At 38.0% G+C, this 27,240-nt stretch overlaps 2 protein-coding genes across 3 annotated transcripts; one reads left to right on the plus strand and one right to left on the minus strand.

Annotated features, from left to right (window-relative positions):
* On the minus strand, window positions 1-26,355 carry LOC136412165 (coiled-coil domain-containing protein 186-like). Of its 2 annotated transcripts, none has more exons than XM_066395127.1 (12): window positions 26,236-26,355; window positions 3,838-4,123; window positions 3,493-3,787; window positions 3,322-3,442; window positions 3,097-3,274; window positions 2,364-2,483; window positions 2,093-2,273; window positions 1,699-1,938; window positions 1,511-1,639; window positions 1,232-1,450; window positions 202-351; window positions 1-142 (listed from the first exon to the last, which is right to left on the minus strand). In XM_066395127.1, exons 1-12 carry the CDS (start codon window positions 26,345-26,347, stop codon window positions 83-85), a joined length of 2,091 nt encoding a protein of 696 aa, XP_066251224.1. In that variant the 5' UTR covers window positions 26,348-26,355; the 3' UTR covers window positions 1-82. The 2 variants fall into 2 exon arrangements, with proteins under 2 accessions (XP_066251224.1, XP_066251223.1); XM_066395126.1 differs by lacking the exon at window positions 26,236-26,355 and adding an exon at window positions 4,337-4,695.
* On the plus strand, window positions 12,286-14,535 carry LOC136412047 (uncharacterized). The gene is made up of 3 exons (XM_066394918.1): window positions 12,286-12,597; window positions 13,809-13,953; window positions 14,009-14,535. Exons 1-3 carry the CDS (start codon window positions 12,426-12,428, stop codon window positions 14,397-14,399), a joined length of 708 nt encoding a protein of 235 aa, XP_066251015.1. The 5' UTR covers window positions 12,286-12,425; the 3' UTR covers window positions 14,400-14,535.
* Window positions 26,356-27,240: the final 885 nt, after the last annotated feature.

Below are 27,240 nucleotides of genomic sequence, written 5' to 3' on the forward strand. Positions count from 1 at the left end.
ACAGATCAGAAAGGTATATTTCACTATAGTGAATAGTTGGAATGATTAATATACAAAAATACCGATTAAAACACGTTGAAAACTACTTCTTTGCCTGCTGATTAAGGCGATGAATCTCCTCTCCAAGGGTGTCAATGTTTTTCTACAAAACGGTACTTTCTTACGCTAAATAAGGGATTAATGCTGTGATAATTACTATACCGATAAAGTAATATTCTTCAGCAGAGCATCTTCAAGTACAGCTTGCAATTTCCGGTTAATGTCCAAGGACAGTTCAAGGGTCAAGTTTTGGTCGCAAACCTTGCTGCTGTACATTGATGCCATGATCCCGTTCAGTTTGCTCACTTCCGCCTGTAAAATTCAAAATTTTCTACAAATTAGAGGATCTTAGTAAAATAAACATGAGCGTAATGCGTAAAAATCACTTTAAATGAATAGGATTCCTGAATAAAAAATGGAATTTCTGATTTTGTGAGCACCTAAGAAGTGATTAAGTTGTTAAGTATGTTGAACAGGCCTCGTAATGTGTTTATAGTGAGATCTGTATATAGAAATTGTCTAAAAATGGATAAAAATGTCCGACTTACCGACTTGGTCTCTAATCCGGGAATTCATGGAAGAAAAATGAATTTTTATAGTTATATTCATGTCTATGAAGACATGTGGAAGTTTACTTGAAAATTCGTAAACTTTAATTGAAAAAGGCACCCAACAAAGTAATATAAAAACTAAAAATCTTGAAAGTAGATACCAGTAACAAATAACACGCCATTGCTTCTTAAGTTGTCAATTCTGATAATTGCTCAATCATTAGAGTAGAAATTCTCTTTGGGTTATCCCAATTATTTAAAAAAAAAACTCAAATTAATCGTCTCGGTGAGCCCTATACAAACCAGACTGAAATACCGCCCTTTAACTTTCTTTCATCGAACTCCAGAATCTTAATTGAGGTATCTAGGTTTAATATAGAATCAGTATCAGTCGATACATTGAAATATCAATTTTTTAAATGAACTTCTAAACATTTCATGACAAATATCGGATTCACCATTGTCAAGAATTCTTAACCCTCTACAAGAAATCTTTTTTTAGGAGTACTGCAATCTTTGACAGTCCTAGAAAGATCCTAAAGTTCCCTAAAGGACTTATAACTATTCCTTGAACTAACAAAAACTAAACGGAAATCTTTCAACTTTCATTCATTTTCCTTAGATATAACGCTGTTTTGTACCTTATTGGAATCCATAGTATTCGACGTTAAAGCCCCCGATTGATCCCTCAAAATGTACCCCTGAAGCAACTTGGTCTTCTTTTGCACTTCCGCCACTAAAGTGTTAATATGCTCCTCAAGAAAATCGATTTTTTCCGATTTTTTGGCACTGAGACGCTGCAGTTTCACAATATGCTCAATGAGAGCCTGAGTGTCTATTGTATTTTCGGACTTTATCACCTAAAATACCACTCAGAGATGTTCAAAAACTTTAAAAAAAGGAATGTATGAACAATAGACCTTCACTTCTTCAGTTTCCGAGCCTGGAGAATTGACATTTAACGAAGAACTAGAATTTGTAGAAGACAAATCTCCAATTTCATAATGCTCCAACTTCTTCCTGCAATGCTCTAATTCCTTATTCATCTCCTAAAAGTGTCTATTTTAGACTAAAATAAGCAAATATTAATAATTTCTTCAAATTCAACCTTCAGCCTTAAATCGAACTTCCTCTTCACCAACAAATTCTCGCCCTGCAAATCACTAATCTCCCTCATAGCTTCCTCCAGCCGCTCTTTCATCCCCTCAAAACTGTCTCTAAGTGTCGCATTTTCGACTTCATGACTAGTTCTTTCTGTTTCAAGAGTGGAAGTCAAGAAATCGGTTTTAGCCTCTTGATCTTTGAGGGACCGTTTAACGCCTGAGAGTTCGCAGGTTAATTGTTGGATCTATTGTAGAAAAAAACGGCTCAAATTGAGGTTTATGAAAATTTGTAGTATGGATGAAAACTGAAGGTAAACGGAGGTTATTTGAGAAACGTTTTTTTTGTCTCATTCTCAATGGAAAAGAAACAAAAGCTCAAAGTTCTAATCCTATTCTAACCTTAGTCTCAACTGAGGTAAACTCAGATTGCAACCTCACGTTCTTATCAGTTAATTGTTGAGTAAAAACCAGCAATTCTGCTTCTCTGACCCTGCAGCTCTCCATATCACCTTCCAGATCTTGATTGCGCAGCTCTAAGAGACTCATTCGTTCATTTGAAGCACTTAACTGCTCTTCTTCACTATAAACCAAGAGTTAATAGTCTAAATACTTGATTGAGGGATGAAATTCCAAAAGAAGATTTATCTGAAAGTTTGGGCAATATACTTACTGCTTGAGTTGCAGTTTCAGCTGCTCTACTTGAGCGTTTTTGATTTGAAGATTAGCTGCGTCTTGTCGCTGTTGATCTTTGTAACCTCTGAGCTCGCTTAGTTTTTGCTCATTTTCCAATCTATGAAAAGAGAATATATATTTTATTGTAAAATATCACTCGCTATACGCCATTTTTAATTTTTTTAATGTTTTAGAGTACATATCATTGGAGCTATATTTTGAATACAAAGATAGGTCTAATTCAGTTCTATAGAGGCCGCAATAATAATCGAAAAAGTTACGTCAAAATTAAGTATTTTTAAATACATTAATTGTAACTTTAAATACTACAAAGGATGGCATTGTTTTTTAGTAATGAAAAAATTATCAAATTTTGTCAGGTACCTTTAGGGCTACATTCAGAGTATAAATTGACCCTAGGATTAATCCTATACGCCACCAGATTAAGCCAAAAAGTCTATTAAAAAGAAATTTATTTGAAGTAACTCAATTACAACATTGAATATCCTTCAGAATGCTACTATTATTTGAATTTTCAAGACTTTGTTGCTTATTGTGTAGTGAAGATATATTACTATTTTTTGAGTTGAAACTGACTCTTGAATTATGTTTCTAAGCATTTCTAACTCCAAAATTGGTCTTTCACCTTAGTGTTAAGTGATTCTAATTGTGACTTCTAAATAAAAATCCCAATTAATAGTCAATTTAGTTGAAGAAACTAAAAATACCACCTTTCTCGTTCCAATTGTTGCACTTTGAGGCTCAAATTGTTATTCTCCTCTATCAGTTCCTTGTACTTCTTCTGTTGGTGATCAAACTCGCCCTGCAAAGCATCCAATTGCTGTTCTTTTGCTGATTTATCATGTCTTAATAAAATAAGGCAGGCTTGCTGCTCTTTTAGTTGTTGATCTGCAATTTTTAGTTAAAAAAACAATCATTTAGAAGTGGCTCAATACCTAAAACATGAGCTCTATTATCTTGTGATGTGAAGAAGTTCTTAACCAATTCTTCAGCATTTTTTCTTTCCTTTTCTATTAGGTTATTTGTGTCCTGCACTTGGCCTTTTAAAGCCTCAATCTGAAATTGTTTGTGATAATTTTCTAAGTGTGGAGTAAGAGATTTTACACCTTCTCTTGACATTCTCGATGAGCCTCAATCTCGCTCTTCAAGCTACTTTGGCTCCACTTAAGTTTTGTCTCCAAGTTGTTCAATTCCTGCTTTGTGTTCTCAAACTGCTGCTGTATGTTTTTGGTTTCAGTACATTTTTTGTCCAGCAAATGGCAAATTCTGTCTTTTTCCCCTATAAAAGTGTGCAATTTCTGCTGCAAAGATTCATATTCTTTCTGTAATTCTCGGTTCTTTTTATCAGATTGCTCCCTCAATTGACGTTCTTTTATCAGATTCTTCTCACCTACTGCATATCTACAAATATAGCTTTAACACACAAATACTTAAGAGTAGTATAACTAAACCTTATAACCATGCTTTCTTTCTCCTTAAGGGCAGCATCCCTTTGTTTCACAGCATTATCAAGTTTAGACTCTAATTCCCTTTTACATCCTTCAAGTTTCAAACATTTACTCTCAAGGAATTTCACATTTTTAACATATTCATCTATAATTTGCTTTTGATAATTAACTTTGTCAAAAAGTTCACATGCCGATAAGGCACTTGGTGTGCAGGTTAAATCAGGGTTTTTTGTATTTATATCAATGTGATTTCCTGTGTCAAAAGAATTGCTTGAGGAGTCAAAAGTACCTAAAAACAACTCCAATAAGTAGTCAAGTAATTTATATATTGCATGGGTTATTACAGTATATATTTGAAGATATAAAGAGGGCATTTAAAGAGATGTTTCTCTAGGATTTATAACACATATTTTTATCTGCCTCCCTCGACAAATATATCAAATACTAACCTTTCCATTTAACTTCCCCCAACTTGCTAAACTAAAATGAAACAGTGTCTTACCTTCTTCATATAGCACATTTAAGGGTTGATCCAATACTTCTTTCACAGGGCTTTTAGGGGCTGAATGTGGCTTCAAAAAGATGCCTGAAGGGTTGCTTACAATATGCTCTACATCTGAGTCGGGGGTTGTTGTCATATTACCCCTAACCTATCATTGGCCTTATCGCAATAAAATTAAGGAATATTTTAATGTTTCAAACTCATTTTTTTACAGAAAACCCTTTATTTAAACGATTTAATTACAGGGTAAATTTAAGGGATGATAATGTTTACGTTTGCAAAACTTGAAGTTTAAACTGACATTAATGTCAATCTGAGATAGGTGAACATATGTTTTTCCTTTTTAATTACATTGTTTTAGAGAAGGACGAGGAAACACTCATTTAAGAGCTGATTGTGAAGCGAATCTTAGTAGTATTGATTTCACTAGGGCTGATTCACTGCAGATTTTACTAATGAGTGTATAGAAAATGTAGACTTTAACTCGAATTTTATTCGTTTAGTTTTTAAGTTTTCATTGATTGAACACTCGAGATATTTCGTTGATTTGACAAATTAGAAATGCTATAGTGAATAATCAATAATAATATACAGAGTGTTCTAGTTCAAGTATTCGATTTTGAAGCCAAATAAGTTGAGTTAAAAAAATGTCTTCAACATTTTCGGCATCAAATTATTGAAAAACTTCTGGAGATTTCTAGAGGAACATTAAATATAATAATACTTCTTACTGATTAGACAATCCAATTTCGTAAGAATATGTAGAGTATCCTATTTGAAAAACCTAAGTTATGAATCGGGATATATGAGCAAAATATGAAAATTTTAGCAATCCCATCAAGATTGTTTTAAAACTATTGAAGACTTCTATAAAATAAAGTAAAAACTACGAAGATACTTGCTAATAATAGTATAATCAAATTGTATAATAATATACAATGTATTTTATTTCGAAAATGCGAGTTAAGCACCTGGAAAATTAAGCAAACTCTCAAAACTATTAGAAATATTATCTCTATATTAAATACAAGATTACTGTACAATTATTGAAGATTTCTGTAAGAACATTAACGGCAAAAATACTGTTCATTAATAGAAGAATCTAATTACATAATAGAATACAGGTTGTTCCATACGAAAAATCTGCGTTAAGAACCTGGACACTTGAGCAAACTTTAAAAACCATTAGAAGCATTCTCAGCAAGAGATTATTCGAAAACCATTGGAAATTTCTATAGAAACATTAATAATAAAAATACTCTCTAATAATGTAATACCAGGTTTTAATTATCGAATGTATGTATACCAAAAAGTACGCGGTGTCCCATTTGAAAAATTCGAGTTAAGGGCCTGCAACCTTGAGCAGATCCTGAAAACCCTTGTAAGCTTCCTAATTACATGCAGCTTAGGATTTCTCGAACAATATTAAAAAAATTCTATAGGAACACTAATTACAAAAATCCTCCTCACGAATAGCATAATGTTGTTACGTAATGTACAGAATGTCCTGCTTGAAAAACTTGAGTGAGGAACAGAAAACCGTCCTTAAATTAAGAACCTGAACTCAGGTGTTCTAGACGAATATACAGAGTGTAAAGTATATAATATACAGTGATGGTGTGGAAGAATTTTCCTCTTGATATGTCAGTTTATCAAACCTTATGTCCATTTAACCTTCATCCGTGAAATTCATTGAATAAATGCAGCTTTAACAAACAGCAATAATGTGGCGTGACACCGAGAAGTGCGTCGGAATCCAACAAGTCAAAGCACATCCCCTTTTGGCTCCGCGTCCCTTAAAGACAAAGGGAATGTCTCAAGGGTTGAAGCATACGACGCCGTCGCCCGGTCGATACACAGAATTACTTAGTATGACAAAAAGGGGGTTGAAAAGGGTAGGTTTTTTTTGCTCTTTATGCTTTGTGTGAATGTCTATGAAAGCACGCCTTTGCAGCCCTGGTTTTGAGGGAGAGAATTGCCTATATATTCCTTCAAAACCGTTTCAGTAAGGGAAGTTTTTAAACGTGTCTTTCTTGCAGTCCTCTAGAGAGAAGAAATTTCTTATCCAGAAACCCAGGAGAATTTACCAGTAACCCTATTCCAACATTCTCTGTAAACCCAGTCGTAACTCTCAATTCCTCTCACACCATCCCGATCCCTATTCCCTGATCCTACAATATTCCGATATCCCCCGAATTCTACCGAAAGCGGACAATCGGAAGCCATATTGATTAGGATAAGGGATGGCGCATCAGGGTTGGGAACAGTCCATTACTGAACCCACTTTTGCGGATTGAGCTGAAATATGAGCCGCTCAATTAGCGGCTATAAAAGTGAATTTCCTTGGGGGATTTCAGGGAAAAAGTCTACTGGAAACTATTGAATATTCCTGATCACAAAAAACTGATATTTTTGGATAAGCTTCTGGATGATACTTCCTTCATCTTTGCAAGCCTGATATGTGGATTGCAATTGTAACCAAGAAAAAAATACTTCTTGGAGTAAAAACGTAGTTCTGGCAACAATGTCTGGAACGGGGGTTAAACTAGAGTGGAGGGGATGAAAGTAAGCGAGACACGTGATGCAACAAGGCTGATGTAGCGATGCGGCTTTGGAGCTACGAACAGTGGGAGGGCAGAAATGACAATTTGGAGTGATATGGGTGGGATTCTCGCGGAGTAAATTAGGTTTCGGGGGTCGCAAACTTAAGGGTGGGCGCGCAAAATCATCTCGACCAGCCCTTAAGCAAGGGCCAGCCTCCAGCCTTAATAATCAAAAAAGTGTTTTCACGGTTTCCGCGAAAAGGGACACGCAGTAAAGTAGGTAATAAGTCAGACGGAATGAATACGTCAATTTATTATTGTTAAGGGTGCTGGTAACAAGCCTTCTATTATGCATAGGGAAATATATATTGATTGGAAAGTTAATAACATTAGATTTCCCAGAAAATGGCAACGCTGCGTTAGTCATTTGTCAAGCCAGCATGGCTGCCATCCCCAAATTTTATATGAGTGTAACAGAGAAAAGATGCAATATGGCAGTTGCCCTATGTTGCCGGTCTGACAAATTTGTACCTGTATTTATTTTTTGTGGGATTTTTTCAATTTCGCTTAAAGGTTTTACGTAATCGAGAAAACGGAAGATTTGCCACTATGCAAATGTAATAAGTCTGGAAGCCTGGATCCTAATTCCAGATTCAACACGCGTACGGCCATAACACTTCACTGGTTTCGGGGAAAACTTCAATATAAATGGAAAAAGTGCTTAGAAATCGAGGTTTCTGGACTAAAGAAAATTGAAGGTTTTGTGTGTATATGAGAAAAATTTCTATTGATGTTCTAATCTCTGTGTCGACAATTGAGGCCTTAAAATCCGTAAAATAAGAGCTCTCTCTCCCTTTCGGAAAGTAATCCAAATATATCCAGATAAAATCGGGGTTAAACGTGTGGTAAAATAAAGGGCGGAGGCAGAGCTAACAACGTGTTGATAAGTATTCGATACGGAAGAAGTTATTTTAAACGCACAGGGCTGGACTATAAATATCCTAAACTTTATAAACATTCGAATTAAACTTCTTCAAGTACTAAATTCTTTAAACTGTATGGACTAATTTTGCAGTGAAAAATATCATTGAGGGGCTAAAAAAAGACAAAAAACGAGACGATTGTATAGAAAAAGGGTCTAATAGGAAGAGAGGGTGGCTACCCTAAATTATCCGCTCGTCACCCACCGGCAGCTGCCGCCCTTTCGGTTTCAGAGGATCGACGCTTCTGAAAATGGCCTTTCTAATAGAGGGAAATAGTAAACTGGTCCGGATTTTTCAATTAAGTCATATATTTATATAATGGTGTTCAATTTTTTTGCTGTGGTAGCGTCATCTGTACACACCCGTCTTAAAGCTCCACTTAATATTCTTGACAGAACGATGATTATGGCTTTCTTGGAATTTTTACATATTTTTACAGAGTTGCATTAAATTTGGCACCTTTTCAAGCCGTAAAACATCAATTAGCCAGCAATTTCGCAAACGCGCGTTTAACATTTAACACTACTCGATAACAGGTCTACTATGAAACAATTTGAAATCGAAGATTCATGGTAAGAGTCGGAGTTTAAAGGTCTTTAAAAATCAGTTATAGAGAGTGAAGAGTGAAGACTTATAATCAACGTTCTTTTAAACCGAATGAAGACTCATCTACAGACAATGAAGACTCACGCTTAAAACTCTGGACTATACCAATTTACGAGCGTCCACATTTCCTACTTCTTTAAAAACACAGATGGAGGTAGTTGTACAAACTTCTCTATTCCCATTCTTCTACCCTTTTTACCGACTCAATTCAGATTCGTCTGCAAAGTGCAAAATTTCGTTCTGGTCCAAGCCAAGATACTTTTCGTGGACACATCTACATTTTTTTATTCCTCAAGTGCAGAGTTTCTTAGATATCGGCGCCTAAAGTCTTGCTTCCCACTCTTCCAGAGCGTTTAATTAAATCTCTAGGCCGACGATACGGGTTTCATTAACAAGTAAATAACGACAGAAGCTCCATTGTGTGAACCAATCAATAGTTAATTACGTAATTCATGGTGCCGGTTAACAGCGACACAATATTGATAGTGTCCCGGGGACATTCCAAATATGCGGCGTTGCAAACACATACAAATACCTTTGGTAATGTTAGTGATAGTCCGGATGTAAATGGAGACGTCCAGAGTTAGCCAGGAAAAAAATCATGAATCCTGGAAAACAGGAATCGGTCCTGAAGCCTTGCAGATTTCAGTGGTGTCCGTGATGTTAATTTTTTTGAGTGGAATATGTTCCTTCCTTATCCAGAGCTGGATATTAAATAAAGATGCCTCCCTACCATTACCATTAATTCTCTGACTATCCAGTTCGTTTCGGCTCGACGTTTTCCGGCCATCGATCGCCCCTGTTGCCCCTGGAAACAGAGTCAATCTGGCCACACATATACACATGCACGAGCTGCCCGAAAAGAAGGATATTTTTTCATTTATTAGCATTATCCCGCGATCTCCGAGGACCTCTGGATGAATCCAGAGGTGCCGGAATAGCTTCATTCGAGGGCTTTAAGGCAAGTTGGAGACGTGTTAAATGAGACAGAAAGGGAGGAAGAAATTATATATCTACACTGAGGGTAGAACTAACCTGGTGCTGGAGGTTCGGAAACTTTAGAATCCAGGTTTTTTATAGTTGACTGATTTCATTACGTGAATAATAAATTTGAATTTCGCAATATTTCAGCTTTGAACTTTCGGCTGCAGTGGCGCGCCAAAGCAGTTATGAATTTTTTACAATTTTTTTAAATTCAAAGAGACTGAACTGCTTTGTTTCAATTTCTTACCCCTTCTAGAGACACCTCTAATTTTTGATATTGAAACCAAGTCGGGTCTATAACGTTTCGAAGATTTTTAGTCGTTTATCACAACCTTTCAAAGACGTACCAAGGGAGTTATGATTTTTTAAAAATTTTGTACATTTAAGAAGACAACTGTTTTGTTTCGATTTGTTACACCTCTGTAGCGACGTGACTTAATGTTGAACTCAAATTGAGTCTATAATATTTTAATGGTTTTCTTCAATTCTCAAAAATTTTCAGTGGCGTACCAAGGCAGTTATGGCTTTTTAGATTATTCTGGAAATTCAGGAATAATTTTTAACTGTTTTTTTCAATTTTATTACTTCTTTCTAGAGACGCCTCTGGTTTTTAATATTACAACCAAATTGATTCCATACGGTCTGAAAATTTTTAGTCATTTATCCGAAATTTTCAATGCCTCTTAGGCAGCGCTGCATTTCCTGGAATTCGGTAAACTCAAAAAAGATACTCCATAATTTAACTTTGTTATCCCGTTCCAGAGACATCCCTAATTTTTGATATTGAAACTTGATGGAGCCAATAATGTTTTTAATATTTTTGGCCGCTCATCAGAAGTTTTCAGTGACGTACCACGAATAAACGAATTTTTTAATAACCTTAAGACGCTCAAACCAAAACGAACGGGTGATCATTATAAAACACTCAAATTTAGTCGGCAGTAAACTGTAAACGTAGATAAACTTATCCAAGACATGGCTCCGATATTTCAATTCTTACTTAACTTTTATGTAATGATCGCTCTTTATATTGAGTAGTTACCACTCATTTTTTTGGAGCCGCCCTTGTTTCATAACACATAAATCAATTTGAATTTCAAGAAAAAAAATTAAAAGTTCTCAATGTTTTAACGTTGAACTTTGGATTTCAGTGGCGTACCTTGGCAGTCATATATTTTTTTAAATAAAAGTAAGTCTGCAACGTTTCACAACTCTTCTTGTCGCTCTATAAAAACATGAGTCTGCTCTAAGTGGATTCTAGTGAGTATTTTTTTAAGAAAATGACAACATTCGATATCCTTGAATTGCTAGCAAGTGGTTACGACTTTCCTGTCACCGGTGACAATGTCCAAATCACTGAAAATGGATAAAATTCGAAATATTCCTTTAAGTCGTTTTCAGTCACTCCTCCCCTTTTCGGGGAGGGAGCGAATAGAAATTTGCAAGTGTGAAGAGGAGGACGCCTTCAAGAAGCGTGGAACTGCATTCGAAAACGAGTATATTCGAAAAATTACCAACGAACAGATCAAGCAACTGAAAGACAGGATCAGAAAGGAGAAGAAGAGGGCCGCGAAGGAAGTATTGGAAATGGAAAAGAAAAAGCTAGAAGAAACGTTGGAGAAACTGGATCAGAAGGGGGAGAATGGGAAGCAGTGACGGATCTTGTTTCGGGAATTTACAAAAATCTGGAATAAAATTTATGTTGGGGTTTTTGAAGAATAAATTGTCTAGTAATATATTATGTAAATTTCTGTTTACTTAACCACAATTTATTATCCATTTCAATGCTCATTAAAAAAAAACACACACACAGTTCAGGTAGGTTTTTTAATTTCCTGATGAGGCCACCTTGACCGTTGCCCATCCGAAACGACGCAAAACGCGGTCTGGGTGACGTCAGAGAAACCACGTGCCGATCGCCGACCTTTGCGGCGTTGCGAACATGCGCAACTTCCCATGGATCTGCGGATCGGATAACGAGCCTAAGGTTTCATTTTAGACTCGTTTTCGACGTATTATCGACTAAATCAGGCCGGAAAACATATCTGAGAGCAGGATTTGGAAAGAATGAAATTGCTATACAAGAGATTTTAGGCCGTTGGCTGTGGAAGAGTTTGAGAAATGTGAATGAATGAAATTGAATGTGAATGATTGAAATGTGTGAATGAATTTTTGTATTGCGAAATAACCGATTATTTCAGGAAATAATCCTGCTGGAACATGTTTGTGGATGTTCCGAAAATCTGCCAGAAGATCCAGAAGAGCTGTTCCAGCTAGAATTGGTTTGCAAGGGGACTAAATTACTGCTTCTGGTTGAAAGTATGAAGTAGCTACATTTTGTCAATGTTAAATAACCGGTTATTTCATGTTTCTCGTACGTGGGTGGACGTCATGGAAGTCACTTTAATCAGTGATTTCGTATTTTCAGGGCTTGGAGCTCTGAAATTGCTCCTTAACAAGGCTTAATTCGCGTTAAATTTCTAATTTGGTGACATTTTTGCTAATGCAAAATTATCTTTTTTTGCCTGTGCTTCCAAACATGTCGACGACTCCTTAAAAGAGGCAGATTTGCATCAGTTTTAAATCACTGGAACTGTTCCCCGCAAAGTTCCAAAGTATCTTTGCAGCAAAAATTACTAGATTATCACTTTTCGATGCTAAAATCATATTTTCGAAAATTCCAAAAAATGCATTAAAAAATCCTCGGCACTCCCGTATCATTTTACGCAACTCAAAGAGCACCCAAAATATTTGAACTCACACTACATAAGGGTCACAATTTCCCCCAAATAACCCATTATTTCCCTTCCTTTCCCCGGTACTTTTCCCTCAGTTTCCCATGTTAAGGGTTGTTTCTGGCTGCTGTTCGCTTTAATAGGCTCTCAACCCATTCCCAATATACGCAGCGTTGCCCCGGACATTCGCGGCAGTACGGCGGTATTGAGTATTGAAATTCAGCTCTTAAACCCTCAAATGTCCCTCAAATCCAAGAACCTTTGCAGATTCACCCGTGAATTGGACGAAAAGCTCATAGAACTCGTCTCACAGAACGCAGTTCTCTTTGATTCCACCCACAAGTTGTACAAAGACCTAAACACGAGGGATAATGTTTGGCTGGCAATTTCTTCGGTTATAGGAAAGAGTGGTGAGTAAATATACAATTATTTAACGTGTTTTTGATGCAATAAACTGCCGTTTTCACCACGTTACGTTCATGATAAGGTTGTGAGGACCGTGACCTTGTTGGATTGGTATTGGCGGTCTGCGACGTTGCGTTGTGTACTTCTCTCGCGAATATGCTTTATAATTATAATATGCTCGTTAAATGATGAATTTTCTCATGGAGTACGAATACAGAATGTTGCACAATTATTATGATCAGTTTGGTAACAACTCACATTAACTGGGGTATAGATTGCTCGACCTAAAAAAAGTCCCGGGCCTCAGCGCCACCTTGAGTATGTAGCTGAAGAATTCAATTTCAAATTCGTCGTCTCACGAAAGCTCCTCTATTCGCTCCTTACTCCATACTCCTCCTAGCTTTCTCAGTCCGAAATGTACCTTAGTCCAAAATTTGAGACAATTCCCTGGATTGCCTCGTGTTCTGGATTAAGGATTGTTTCCAGTTTAGAAAGGTCCTTCCGAGAGACATTTCAATCCAATGATCCCCAAGGGGTGCACTTCTCTTTACCTTACGTGGAGCAACATTTTTATATTCGCGAAATTCTCCCATCAAACTTGTAACATTTTAAATGCAACTGAGTGAGCCAGAAGACTCAGAATTACTCACTTTGAAACTTAAAAGCTTGAATCGTTCTCATGATTTTTGGTATTCGTCTGATATGATGATGATGAAGTAACTTGAATTATACTTGGTCAGCAAACTTGACCTTCTAAATTTATTGCAAAACAGACGATTCAGGTGTGCAGGTGTTTTTTTATTATTCTAGTTCTAATTCTAGAACGCGTTATTTTCATCTTCCATCGCGAAGAGATCTTGATTGAAAAAACCTTCGGACTCTTTTCTGTTGACACGATTTTGAATCTGCTTCTTCTCTTCGATACTCTATCAGAAACTTCTCAAATTTTCTATATTTTTCTATGTATCTTGTCCTTCATAGAATGTGCCAAAGAAGATTCTATCTTCTTTTCTTTCCTCTTATTGAAAAGTAATTTCAAGATTACTCTGAATTTTTTTCTTTTAGATCTTCTAACAGATTTCAAACTTACACCTTCTCAAAGTGCTCATTCTATATCTTCCTTCTATGTACTTAGATGATTTAGCTCCTAAACGCCGCCTTTGAATCTAGATCCCTTCTATTCACCCTAATTTAACCTTTTTATGCGTTATTTCAGTCCTTGACTGCAAAACGAGATGGCGCAGCCTGAGGGACTTGTACCATCGGAAGAAGAAAGAACAAAAATCTGGAAAGAGACTGAGGTCTCCTTGGGAATACATGGAAGCCATGCGATTTCTGGAGACCTTCACTAATGAAAAAAGGTTGTTTGATGTTTACAACAAAATAACGAGTAAATTTTAGGGATTTCTTTATTAGATCTGCTCAAGACAATATTCATCAGGAAGCTGAAACTGATCAGGACTCAAAAATTGAAATAAAACATGAATTTGATGCGGATCTTCCGAGCACCAGCTCCTACCAAGAGTCCTACATTGAGGAACCGATCCAGTCCAAAAGATTAAGGATGGATGATCATTATTTATACGAAAACTCTGCCATATTGGAGATTTTGAGGGAGATTTCTAGCTTGGCCAAAATGAGGGAAGACCCCACAATGGGTTTTTTTGAGTGCATGGCCAAAACTGTTATTAAATTTCCTCCTGCTAAAATTGCGGAGGTGAGATTAAAAGTGTGCCAAATAGTCACGGAAATGGAGTGTAAGATTTTAGAGGATGCTGAAAATTTGCATTTGGAGGAGTTTGATTAGGGCCCGGCAGGTGTGATTCTGTAGTGATTTGCATTGTGATAAAAGTGATATTTGGACTAAAATCGAAAAGCCGTTTTGTTAACTGTTCTAAATTTAGTTAAAAGAAAATTATATATGTTTTGTAATAAATCGAAAACACCCTTTGTTATTAAATCTCATTTGACGGGCCTCAATTAACCGAAATGGAAACCTGCATATAACCAGAAGTACATGGAATTATTTCATCACAAAAGCCGGCCCTTATTGTCGCTTGACACGAAGGGCGGAAAATGATTTGTGACCCTCGGAAAATAGGACTGCGCAGAAGATGGTCCCTGATGTTTAAGGATTTCTTCAATCCCCCGTTATAGTGCGATCTTTGAGTACAATTACCAATAATGCAGTCCCCTTTAAGTCTGAGACTATAGAGGCCCTTTAAGACTGAGAGATAGACGATCCCTCGGGTTATTGTCATCAATTTATGCTTGGTTCGAAACGAGCAACTCTCCGTTCCCAGTCTAACCACGTGTCCCATATTTCACCACCGAGTCACCCCTCCCGTCAACAACCTGATTTTCCCTCAGTTGCGATGTTGCCAGGTTGCGGGGAAAGGCCCTTATTCGTCCCTAAAGTTAAGATTTTTTTCACATTTTTTTTTCATCGTTTTCGGTGACTGGTCGCCTCACGGTCTTGGGATTTACACTGGAACCTCCAATCTCGGTAATAGAGGAGAATTTTTGTTCTATTTAAATGAAAAGCAAAGTTCGATAAAATGCCTCATTCCTAATGAAAGTTATGTTATTTTCGGAATTAGTTTTATATGTGCGTTTTCTGAAGTTTATCCCCTTTGGGAGGGATAAATTTCCTTGTGCTCTCGTAATTCAAATTTCAAAATGCACGGTAAGCATGTTAAGAGAAAAATATTTGCATCATCGAGCAGTGCAAGGATCGATAAATAATCTCATTCCTAATGCAAGCCATGATTTTTCTAAAAATTAGTTTTGTTACAGGGTTTTTCCTGGAGTTTTTCCTCTTTCGGAGGTGTGAGTTTCCTCGCGGTGGTGCAGTTCAAATTTGCAGCTGTAAGTATGTCAACAGAGAAGTATTTTCCCTACCGAATGGTGTGCACGTTGATAAAGTCCACCTCTAATAACAGCTATGATTCATTTAGAAACCGAGATTTCCAGCGAGTGTTTTTGGAGGTCTTTTCCCGTTTGAGGCGCTGAACTTCTTCATGTAGCGACAAGCATGTTAATAAAAGAGTATTTTCACTCTTGAATGGTGCATCGATAATGTACAACATTTCACTTCTGGGCGCTTACAATTTCTGGAAAATCGTGCAAATGTGTTCAATACTGTACAATCTTCCATGTTTTTTTCATCTCCTTTAATAATTTCGCATCCATGTCACCCCCTCATATTACATAAAACACCCTTATGTTATTCGTACATAAAAGATCGTCCAAGGAAAGCGTGTATCTCACCCCGTTTTGATTCAAAATTGCCACGCAACAATATGAGAGGGCGAATAGGACATAATTGACCATTGTCAATATTCACCCATCAAGATGGATTATCTCTGCACCATTCTAGCCCTCATCAACGCTCGAACTAGGGGCACTTGTTCATTAGAATGTGACTGTATTGGGTAGTAAAAAATGATACTATTTGTTGTCTGAATTGAATAAGGAATAAGGGAATGAGTCAGTGACGTCCATGTTATGGAGAAGTTGTAATGGAAATGGAGAGAACAAAGCGAGTCGGGCCAAGATAATCAACACACGGGAAATGGGGATTCATTTAATGGCCGGGTCACGGAATGTACTTTGAAAGAATGGAAAAAGCAATATCCTCGATTAAAATTGCGCAGATCCGGATTTAGATATAGTTTTTCAAGAGGAAATTTATAGGGTCATAGGGAGAGAAACGGGAAGGGATACAGGGTAAGAGTTACCCTTCTCGGTGGCTCTTTAGGTACCTCTCAGTATACCGAGTGTTCCGCATTGTTCACCACAGACAAACAAGTGCATCATATCAAGTAAGTAAGCCGTGAGATGGGTTTCAGAGATTATAAGGGCCTACTATCCGTCTCCAGACCAACTTTTCTAATTTCCCCAAACTTCCAACTATTCCTTCCCCCATTCTCCCTCGTCCAACGTCTTTTTGACCCCCTTTTCTATTACCATTTCCTCTTTTGAAGCTTCGGAAATTCCCGTATTTTCTCAAAGCAGCTCTGGCCTGCTTTTCTGCCTCAAGGGCCTAATTCTTCAGGAGCAACTTTGCGGATTCCCAACTGGGAACTCAAACTGTATAAACTTTAAGTCCCGCCAAAAGGCCGTATCGATCTCTCTCTCGGTTGACGTGCCCTTTTTCGACCACGTCAAATAGCGTTGTCCTTGTTCAACTTGGGCAAACACCGATACGTAACCGAAATTTGATTGCCAGTTTCGGTCTGTTCGGATTCGAGTGGTGTAACCTTAACTGATTTACTTTCTGCGAATTATACAGAATATGCCCTTTTGTCTGTATCTGGAAAGTTTGGTTTAAGGGGGCGCGAAGATGGACAAACATGTTTTGATGATTTGGTTAATCGATCAAGTCTTATGAGGATGTTTTTGCCGTTTGACGCGGATGGTCTGTTGTTTCTTTAATTTGTTTGGGAATAGCGTCTCACACACCAGTAGGGATCGTTGGAGCGGTGAATTTGCCGTTTGAAACATTTGCCTTTTGCTAAGGGCGCGGACGAAAATTCTTGTCAACGTTTCGGCGAAAATCGCCATCTTCAGAGCCCAGGAAGAAAGCATTATAAAAATGACAATTGACAGAAGAGCACGTAAAATATGCGAAACAACGAAAATTTCTCTGCTCAGTGGCAGGGGAAGGACAGTTTTGGTGTTTGATCGTTATACCTAGTTTAACTTGTCTTTTTTAAAAAACTTTATTATCAGTGTTGATGTTTCCCTAAGTGGCACTCTTCAGGTTGGATTTCTTTTTTTATATGTCCGAAGTTGACCCCTTGTTCAAGCATAGGTAATCAAGTGATATCCATGCTTACTGAACAAGGGGCCGCACATTGGTTTTTGTTAAGTGAAATATATGCACTTTTTCATTTTACGCTTCTTTAACAGCAGGGCCGCAGCACAAACCTTTAGAGGGATATTGAGGTCACGATCTCCGTTTCAAAGACTACATCTCCGAAAATTCGATACTCCTTAAAAAGCAAACTACGCTACTGATTTTGAGATAATGAAAAGTGCCAAGTTTTTTTAAAAATACAGAAAAATTTGCAGAATTTTCAATGAAAATCTAGAGCTGCAGCTAGAGCAAGTTTACGAGGGCACTAAGCTAAAAATCTCCATTTCAAAGTTCGTATTTTAAAAATTTCAAACTCGTTAGAGTTTCACGTAGAGCTACTTTCTTCATGTTTGAACTTCTATAACTCAATTTTTGCAAACCCTACATCCAGCATTTTACTTCCCCATTATTCGTTACCATTGTCCGCACTCAAACCCTTTGAAAAATGGCAAGAAAAGTATCCAGTAGCGTATCACACAAAGGTTTGTAAACGGACAAAAACAAGACTAAATCTGAAACCAACGGTCTAGAATTCAATAATTCTGAACTACGATTGCAGAGCCTTCTCGAAAATCTTCTGATTCAGAAAGATCATTGTGGCTGACTCCAGGGTTACTCTATTGGTTGGAGTTGGCTCACTTTCTCTGGTTTTTCTTTTTCGTTGAAACTCGGAGTTCGGACTATCTTGTGCATCTCAGACTTTCCTCTTACGTTAAAAATTTCCAATTTTTCCAGAAACCGTTCCAAATTCACTTCTATCGAAATGGAAATCATCCAAATATTATGAGATGCGCAACTTGTCCCGTTTTCGCCATTCCAAAGATATTTTTAACTGTTTTAATGTAAATTGAAAACATGTAGCTAATTATAGGTAGTAATATCGATTCGGTTTACTTTATTTTTAAATATGTATTTTCATACATCCTCACTCGTATTCCCCCCCCCCCCCTTCCCCCCCTCCCCTCCTCTCCAATTCCGCCTTCTTTCTACGCAATGAGGATTCAAATTTGATTGAATTTAGTCCACGAAATGGAAGGGCACTTGTATTCTAAATGGTATTTATAGCTGAAACGACCAGAAATGTAAACAAATAGAGATTTCTCATAAAGATACTGTGGAATTCGTGAGTGAGATCGCGGCTATTTAGCGAATAGGAAAGAGAAATGTTCTTCAACTTGGCGCTATCGATACTAGACTTCGGGAAATCTTCATTTCCTTGCAGGAAAAAGTGCAGAACCCCGGGAAATCTTCGATCAAAGCAACATGCCTATTTAGCAAAATAAATTACACCCTTAGGAATCTACAGGGTTAGTAAATTACACTCAGTCGATTTATAGACAACATCCCTAGTATCCGTTACTTATTCGTCAGCTTGCAGGATTGTACTCACACTTGCTCCGATGTTTTGACCTCGGATTCGGTTAAATTCCTCTTGTTATTGCCTGCTTCTTATGTCTTGACATTCTTCAAACTTATACTTATTGGCCGCGGTATGAACATACTGTATACAGGCTGATTGATACTTCCAATTCTTCAAAGAAAACGACCATTTTCAAGGGTGGCTGGGCAAGAGCATATCTTCTCACTTAACGAAGAACGACTAAATTCGAGGCTCCATAAGTAATTTTTTTTCAAATTAGATGCTCTGGAGCTCGTTTCATGTTTGAGTAACTTTGCTAGAGTAGTTCGGGTTTGAGGCCTCGCAACTCAATTTCTTTAATCGAGACCTTCAGTGCTTTAATTCATAGTCGAATTGCACTGTTCATTACGCGCATTTTGAATATAAGTTTGAAGGGATTATACTCAGGAAGTTGCGAATTATTCCAGGATTTATGGAAACTTACTTTTCTCTTGGACTTATCTCCCTTCGTCTTGACTTATCCTCCTTGAAACGTTAAAACGCGATACGAGGTTTGTATAGATGATTTTTGAAATTTCTCTGATGATCGAAGGAGATTTTGGACTATCCGCTTAAAAAATCAGTGCCGTAGGAAGATTTTTTCATACATCGCGGAATTTTCATGGTGGACTTTTGAAATTTGCCGAATTGCAAAAAAATTTGGGACCTTCAAACAAAAAAAAAATCAGTGGCGTAGGTTGTCTTCAAAGTATTTTAAAATAACTGAAATCTGTGCTTTGAGGTCAGATTTTGTCGTGTTTTATCTCTATCAATAAAGCAAAATCAAACTGGCAAAAATGAGTAGCGCAGGTTCTTCTTGTCTGCAGTTACAGAGCTTTTTATTCAAAACTGTTAAGGTCAGCTTTTTGCCCCAATTTAAATTCATTTAAATCTCACACGTACATCACCTGATATTAATCGAGAATTTTGGAAATTTCACGAATGATAAAGCGAGGTTGGAACATTACACGAATAAGTGGCGCAGCTCTTCTTCGAACGCAGTTAACATTTATCGAAGTCTAGACCTCTGAGGTCAAATTTTCGTCTTAATAAACCCCGTAATAAACATTTGTGCGATGCGCTGCTGGGTCTGTGTGGTTGATTTTTTTAATTTTCATGGTTTTAAAGGAAATTTGAGGCATTTAAAAAAAATCAGTGGCGTGGCTGGTATTTAAACGCAGGACACAGTTAAGATTTGAAAAAATCAAGATCGAGGAAATTGGTGGAATTAGACGGTTCGAAAATCAGTAGATGTTAGAATAATCCAATTGTGAACACCTCTGGACGAAGCTACAATCAGCTTCTTGAGGTCGAATTTCATCTGGAAACTCATCAGAGGATTTGGGCCTGACTAAGACTTAAAAAAGAAACTCAGAAAGTTGAAATTGTGAGGAATCTCTTCTTGGAGGCGTGTGCGGATTTCTGGGTAGAAGAGATTTGCGTTTTCTGGAGAGAGAACGGATGAGTCTGCATCCAGACTTGAACAACTTCAAGCACTATCTTTGGAACCGCTCTATATCTAGAAAGTTATTAGCGTTCTTCCATGATCTGATCTTTCCCGAGTATCGATGATTTGGCTCATTCCTCCAGGTCCGTTGCATGATGATGCGTTTTGGATTTCTTCTGGATGTGTTTGTAAGTGCTTAAGCAACTCTCTTTCTTGTCACGTATATACAGGAAGCGATCTCGGTTGACAGTGCCTTTCCATCTAGCCGATAATTGGACAATAAAATCAAAGTGAGAGGGCCGCTGCTGTGCTCGGAATGTAATGCACGCAAATCCTCAGGATTAAAACAATCTCAAGAGCATCGGTAACAGTATCGAAACCTTTTATTCAACTAAGCATAAGACGCGCAAAGAGATTTTTACTGCGCGAGCTGCGCACAGCAGGACTACTCTAGCTGAATCGTTCTCACACAGGTCGCTGACTCCTGGTGATACGGGGAAATATATACAGAGTTGTCACGTTGTTTATACCCAGATTATCATTATTCATATATTAGAAACTTATCACCTCAGATTTCCAACAAACATAGACTAAACATCTGACATCAATCCGCAGCAACTTCCTAGATGTCGCCATTGGCTAAACGCCATCTATGACTTACGCATTGCAACAATAACAACAATAACCCATATTATCCATTAAATTTGCATTGTTGCATTGTTATTGCCGCTCTGTTGCCGTTGCCAATCGCATCTCTGACACGGCCGAAATTCACTTATCTCTCTCCGTCTTTCTCTACCATCCTCTCTCTACAATCTGTTATAAGGCTCGCACAACTTGGTTAATTCGAGAGATGAAAGGCGTTTTCACCAGCTGTCGATAGTTATTCCTGGTTTTATACGAGAGGGATACGTTTATCTGGATGATTGATGATCAGTGGGTTTAAACTGAAGGTTTGATTTGGTTATTATTGTTTAGATTAGAGGAAAAGTGTTGCGATTGAGCGAGGACTAGATTTCTGGCATTTCCGGATTATTTTGAGCGATCCAGAGGGATGGCATAGAAGTTTAAGTAGAGAAGCTTTGAACATTAACACTTGGAAATCACTTACTAATCGAGTCTTTAATCCTAGCCGAGTCGATTTGCAAAGAAGCTTTATTCTGCTGGTTTTTCGTCTATTCCGGATAGTTTCCAAAAACTGGAAATAAGTGAAGACCCTTTGTTTTCTTTGATTAATTACCAGAAAATATGAAATTGATCCTTGGAAGTCATTTAAGGGAACGAACTAATTTTACCTCCAGCCTTTACAAAATCGCCTTGCAAAGCAATAGGCAAACCCAGTGGAGTGAAGGTCTTGCGAAAATTGATCCAGACTTATTGGCGCACAGTCTTGATTGGCCTTAATGTCTTTATTTTTTATTTCAGAAGGAGCCGATGACGGTCAAGACGTGATAGTGGTCATTTATCACATTTCGAGTCTTTTTCAGGCTGTTTTAGCATTACCTATAATTTCAGTCATCCAGACCAATACACCTGAACATGGCGGTCCCAACTCGTCGAGACCTCGAGATCTGGTTATTACGTTAATTTCTGGATTACATGACAATGATTCCTTAATCTTTTCTGTGGTCGCCAGTGGACGTGTGAAGCTATCTAAGAGTCCAGAGACCATCTCGAAAGGACCGGTGGTGGGAATCCAGTTTCCAGGCGATTCTTCCGAACAAAAGCCGATCGGTGGCGTGGCGGAGAGTAGCGCAGATCACTAATGAATGCGTAAACTGTTTGTTGTCGGCAACGCCGCCTCCGGAATGTGACGGTGGCGGTGGCGTGGCGGGGTACAAAACGGTCTTAAATGGGGCCGATTCGAGGTTGCCCCTCGGCCATGCCCGCTGACGGACGGACAAAGCAAGGAGAAGACCCAAATCAATCGAAAACTATTCGGAGGAAGGGGTTAAGAAACGATTTCGTGGACTAGAACGTCATTGAAGTGGCGATTCTTCAGCTGCAGTGTTCACTCTGCCAATGAATGGAATTAAGTGAGGGATGAAATCGAGGGGAAAAATGGAACGTGAAAAACTGAAAAATCGGGGAAAAGACTCAGAAACAATGGGAGAACCCAAGGCGAAGAAATTGTTCCGAAAAAGAGCCGCAATTTCCCACTTAGAGCAGCTGAGAAACTTCTGGAACAAACTCTCAGAGAAATGTACTAAAAGTCTGGAAATGACTTCTTGCAGCGAGAACAAGAGAGAAGACGAATTAACAATAAAATTATAGAAGAGGTGACTATGTTTACTTCGGAACGAAGTTGCTCGAATGCATTTCCTCTCGTCTCGGGCCAAGTCCTCGGGATCAAACAATCCCCTAACAAAGAGGAATGTTTGTTCATGTGGCTGATTGAAGAAACACCTTCTTGCAGGATCAAGAAGGTTACGAAGAGCTTGATTTATTCACTTTTTGCATTGACTGCGTTTACTTCCGAACAAAGTTGTCAGCGTCCGGTCCTGACCTGGCTGCCTCCGTGAGAGCAATAAGTAACACATAATTTCACAATGAAATCGTAATCGTAATGCGACGCGCGTGGACAAGTAAACAATGAGATTGAGAAGGTTGAAGAGGGATGGCGATACCGAAACCTCGTCGAGAAGTGGGGGATCGATGTAGGGGAATACGTTCGACGTGATTCAAGGACCATGCGACATCGTCGCATCGCTGCGTTGCCAAGTAGGGGAAAATTTTGGGGGAAAAATTGCCCGATCTTTCGTTTTTGAGATACCGAATCTTTGCGACCTTGAAACGTTAAATGTACCCGAAACTGTCATCTCAAAGTTTCAGGTGACGCATTCCAAATCAGTATAGAATCGATAATACTTAGTAAATTCGAGTGAAAAACTTCGAAAATTTGAAAATTCGCGGCAGGTGTCAACTTTCAAAATTTTTGTTTGATCGTCGATGTCATTTCGGCCACTCGTGGAGCAATTGCGTGAAAAAATTGCTGAAATTGTCTCGATGAGCTCTATACGCGTGCTGATAAGCCAGGATCTAAGTCTCTTTTAGTTTCTGAGATCTCGAACGGCGCGATCCGAGATCTCTACCTCAGATTTTTCTGTCAGTTTCATTTGCTTCCCCGTATCCGCGATGCAATAGATTTCTAAAATAGTCCTCAGTTTTTTGCCAGTGTTCAAATTGCGAGCGACGATATCTCGGGAACCCATTGAGTAATTGCGTTCAAAAATAGCTCAAATCAATCGCTTCGGCGGACTCTAGAATCTGCGCCGCTTTTGATATCTTATATTACTTAATATCTCCTTTCATTTCGAAGATATTAGGCAATTTTATGAAGTTTGACCCGAGATTGGTACGCCACTGCTTAAAACATCAATTTTGCGGGGTGTTAAGGAGACATATGTCGAGAAGTTGCCCAGATTTCACCATCAAATTCCGGTTATTTTGGGAAAATCGTGAAGTGGCACCAAAATCGATGAAGCTTTAGAGGAATCGCATTTGGATCTGATGATGAACTCGAGCAATTAAGGGTCGAAACGTCGCATATTTCCTCCATTGTGGCGTTCCAGGTCGGAAAACTCTCCAAACCAAACAAGAAAACATCGTTCGGGCAATATTTTAGTCGACTTAACAACACGGTGGGTGTAAATGCAGACACGCTGTGGGTTTTATTTACAGTATATTTCTGTGCCGCTTTGCACGAATATCGGAAGAGATGAGAATGAGAAAATAAAAGGCGAGATATCGAAGGGGATCCTAAGCGAAGCTGGTTGGCCGAGACAGAGGCGGATTTCATGCTTTTTCAAGCCGAAGAAGTGAACGAAAGACGTAGTTTTTGAGGCCTCAGGATATGCACTTTTAGTGGCCCACAATCCACTGGTGGTTTCTACATTTCAATGCTCTTTGAAGGGTTTTTCCTATAGATAATATTGACTTTAAAAGACGAATAAACGAAGGTAAACGAATTCCTGGGAATGCGTGTGTAGGTTCTCTGGTATTATCGCTCGACAGTGAACCCAAGTTGAACATCGATTTATAACAGTGACAATTGATTTACGGCGTCGAAAGCCTGCTATAGAATATAAATCGATGAGTATGCAATCATAGAGTCGATGATCATACCCACAAAACCAATGAAGCATCATCAAAACTCTGAATAAACTCTCTAAAAGCTGCGCTTCTTTGCAGGAATGTTTAGTCAAAGAGACGCACAAAGGAAACCTTCAGAGGGCCAATATACCCACTGCCCATTGCCCATCTCCATATATCGGCCTTCTTTGTTGGGATACTTTATCCGACCGGTTTGTGGCCTTTCGGTGTAAGTATGTGGGCACTAAAGCATTCGTCGGCGGCTAATTTGTTAATGAAATAGTTGTTTTTTCAACGAGAGCGGAAAAGCGATTTTTCCACCTCATTAACTTACAAAACTGGTAACTACCAAACGAAATCAAAGAAGTCAAGCCGCTCTTCTCCATCTTTTTCATGCTTCATTCTTCATATTTGAAGCATGTTTCATGCTCTAAAAACAGCAAAAGAACTACTTAAGTGATTGTGCCAAAAAATATACCTAGCGAGTAGGTCCAAAAATACCCAAATTCTAGGATTTTTTGCTAAGCGGGAAATGGCAACGCCGCATTTTTGCTTTTGTTTTCTATTACCACAATGACAGATATGGGGTTCCATGTAGAATGGCAACGTTGCCATGGAGCAGTCTGCATAGTTTTAATTGACTAAAATGACCTCGTCATATTTCTTCCTTTATTTATAGAGACGTCTCTGCTTTTTCACATTATTGAATAAAATTTTAAAAAATAGCTGCAAAGTGTTTGAATGAATCAGAGTAAATATTTCTTTCTCAAACACAAATTTTGGAAAATTTCCTCCTATGAAATGTGTTTGTTCAGTAACTATGTACTTTCAGATAAGTCAGCGCCCAGTACGCCACTGTTCCTTGCCAAATCAAGTTCATATTTTTTCCACTAACAAAGTATAAACAAGACTGGTATTATACAAAATCATAGTGAGGTAGAATATTTTTCTCTTAAGTTAAATTTTTCAAAACTGTTTTTTTTTTGAATGTGTATTTTTCCTATTTAGTTGTTGCTTGAAGTCAGGGTCCGTGATGTCACTGTTTCGTACCAAATTAGGTTCAAAATGTTTCCTTTGATAAAGACTAAATAAGATTGGAGTTTTAAAAAATCACAATGGCAGAGAATATTTTCCTCTTGAGTTGTAAAAGTTTTAAAACTACTTTCTTTAAAATTTGCATTTTTAGGAAGTTGGTTCGAATGCGAAAAAAACGTCCCATATACTTTTCGATACTCTGCACGTTTGGGGATTCGATATCTCGGGAACCAGTGGAAAAATTGCCATAAATAGTAGCTAAAATCAAACCGTCTGGTTGAACATCATAAACACTCATATATATCATAAACCGGATTGCAATATCTCCTTTAGTTTCTGAGATAAAGACTCAGTTTTGAAGACACCTACATATATATATATATATATATATATATATAAAAATATTCAGTCTTTCTCGCCTCTTTCAGCATTTTTGCGGCCAAAAAAAGTACAAAGAACTGCAACCGCATCGAAACCATCAAGCCAAAACCGACAACAACCCAATAAATCGAAATTTTTAAAATTAGCCTTCTGCTTCCTCCCAATGCAACAACACATGCCGTAAGTATAGGTAAAAAAGGATTCCCTATTTTCGTCCCGTGCTAGCGGCCCGTCCGTCTGAGCGTTTATCCCAAAATAGACTTTGCAGGAATTTTAAGGACTATTTATAGGCTCATGGAAGCTTGATTTATTAAAATTATTTTTGAACGTGTGCGGAGAACAAGAAAATGCAGCAAAAGGGTACCAAAATTCATCGACCACATGAACATAATGTGTGATAAGTTATTTAAAAACGGTGCTATACTTACTAGTATAGAGAAACTGCGCCCTGCGCAAGATTCCTTTCACAGTTGCCGCATTTCGAGCTATGTATAAATGATGATCCGATTCCGAAGGAAAAATCATCAAGGTCCGATACATAGAACCAGAAAACTATTTTCAGTCGAGCGACCAGAAATGTACGGGAGTAGTTGGGAGAACTACCGCCTCCGGCGCTGCGGTGCAAAAAAAGCTTGCGTTACGCCTCCAGAGGGGGCGGTAAAAATATAGAGCTGTAAATTAGTAACACTTGTCTATTTCAGTCCATAAACTAAAACCTAGCGACAATTGAATTATTGTGAATATGACAAGTGATAACGTATGGTCATTAGCGGGCAATTAGAGACACTTTAACGTCGTTTTCACACTAATTACTAACCGCGAGCTTTCGACAAAAGCTTTGTCAACAGAAACGTTAAGTTTTGCATGAATTATTACCAATATTACCGTCACCAAATATCCTGAAATGAGAATATGAACTTCAAGACAAAAAATCCACATAGAATTTCATCCTGTGTCCGCATATGACCTCGCCTTTCTCGGTATTTTCATTGATTTAAGAAAAAGGCCGTAACCGGTCTCACTCAGCAAAAGAAGAGAGCACAGTGCCGGACAAGATCGAATTCTATCTAGAATTTTATTCCGGATTTTTTTCTCTCTTCCTATAGATCTAATTATCGATATTTACGCGTCGATTTTGACCTAGGCTGATACGATTACAGCGAAATCAGCTATAATCTGTTTAGTAGGTTAAAGAGATGTCATTAATTAACTATCTACTGCTAAAGTTTTAGGATATGTGGGAACTTCACGTAAATTAATTATTGTTGCGGGGTAAACTTAGTCAGAATGATGTAGGTTATCTGGCTGCCTGCAAGAGGTGTTTTTACAATGCGCCGTGTATTTGGGGTTGTCTGTATTTGGTACTCCCGCTATTTCGTTGGTTTACACCGCATAATGCAAGTATGTGATAACTAAATGCTGATGATTGTAAA

This window comes from Euwallacea similis, chromosome 11, assembly GCF_039881205.1.
Source record: "Euwallacea similis isolate ESF13 chromosome 11, ESF131.1, whole genome shotgun sequence".
NCBI lineage: Eukaryota > Metazoa > Arthropoda > Insecta > Coleoptera > Curculionidae > Euwallacea > Euwallacea similis.

Coding starts and splice junctions, on each gene's coding strand:
- LOC136412165 (XM_066395126.1), bottom strand. CDS start 4,472: ATGACAACAACCCCCGACTCAGATGTAGAGCATATTGTAAGCAACCCT. Junction 3,275..3,321: donor TAATAGAGCTCATGTTTTAG/GTATTGAGCCAC, acceptor TAAAAATTGCAG/ATCAACAACTAAAAGAGCAG. Junction 1,451..1,510: donor CGGAAACTGAAGAAGTGAAG/GTCTATTGTTCA, acceptor GTGGTATTTTAG/GTGATAAAGTCCGAAAATAC.
- LOC136412047 (XM_066394918.1), top strand. CDS start 12,426: ATGTCCCTCAAATCCAAGAACCTTTGCAGATTCACCCGTGAATTGGAC. Junction 12,598..13,808: donor TTCGGTTATAGGAAAGAGTG/GTGAGTAAATAT, acceptor GCGTTATTTCAG/TCCTTGACTGCAAAACGAGA. Junction 13,954..14,008: donor ACCTTCACTAATGAAAAAAG/GTTGTTTGATGT, acceptor TTTCTTTATTAG/ATCTGCTCAAGACAATATTC.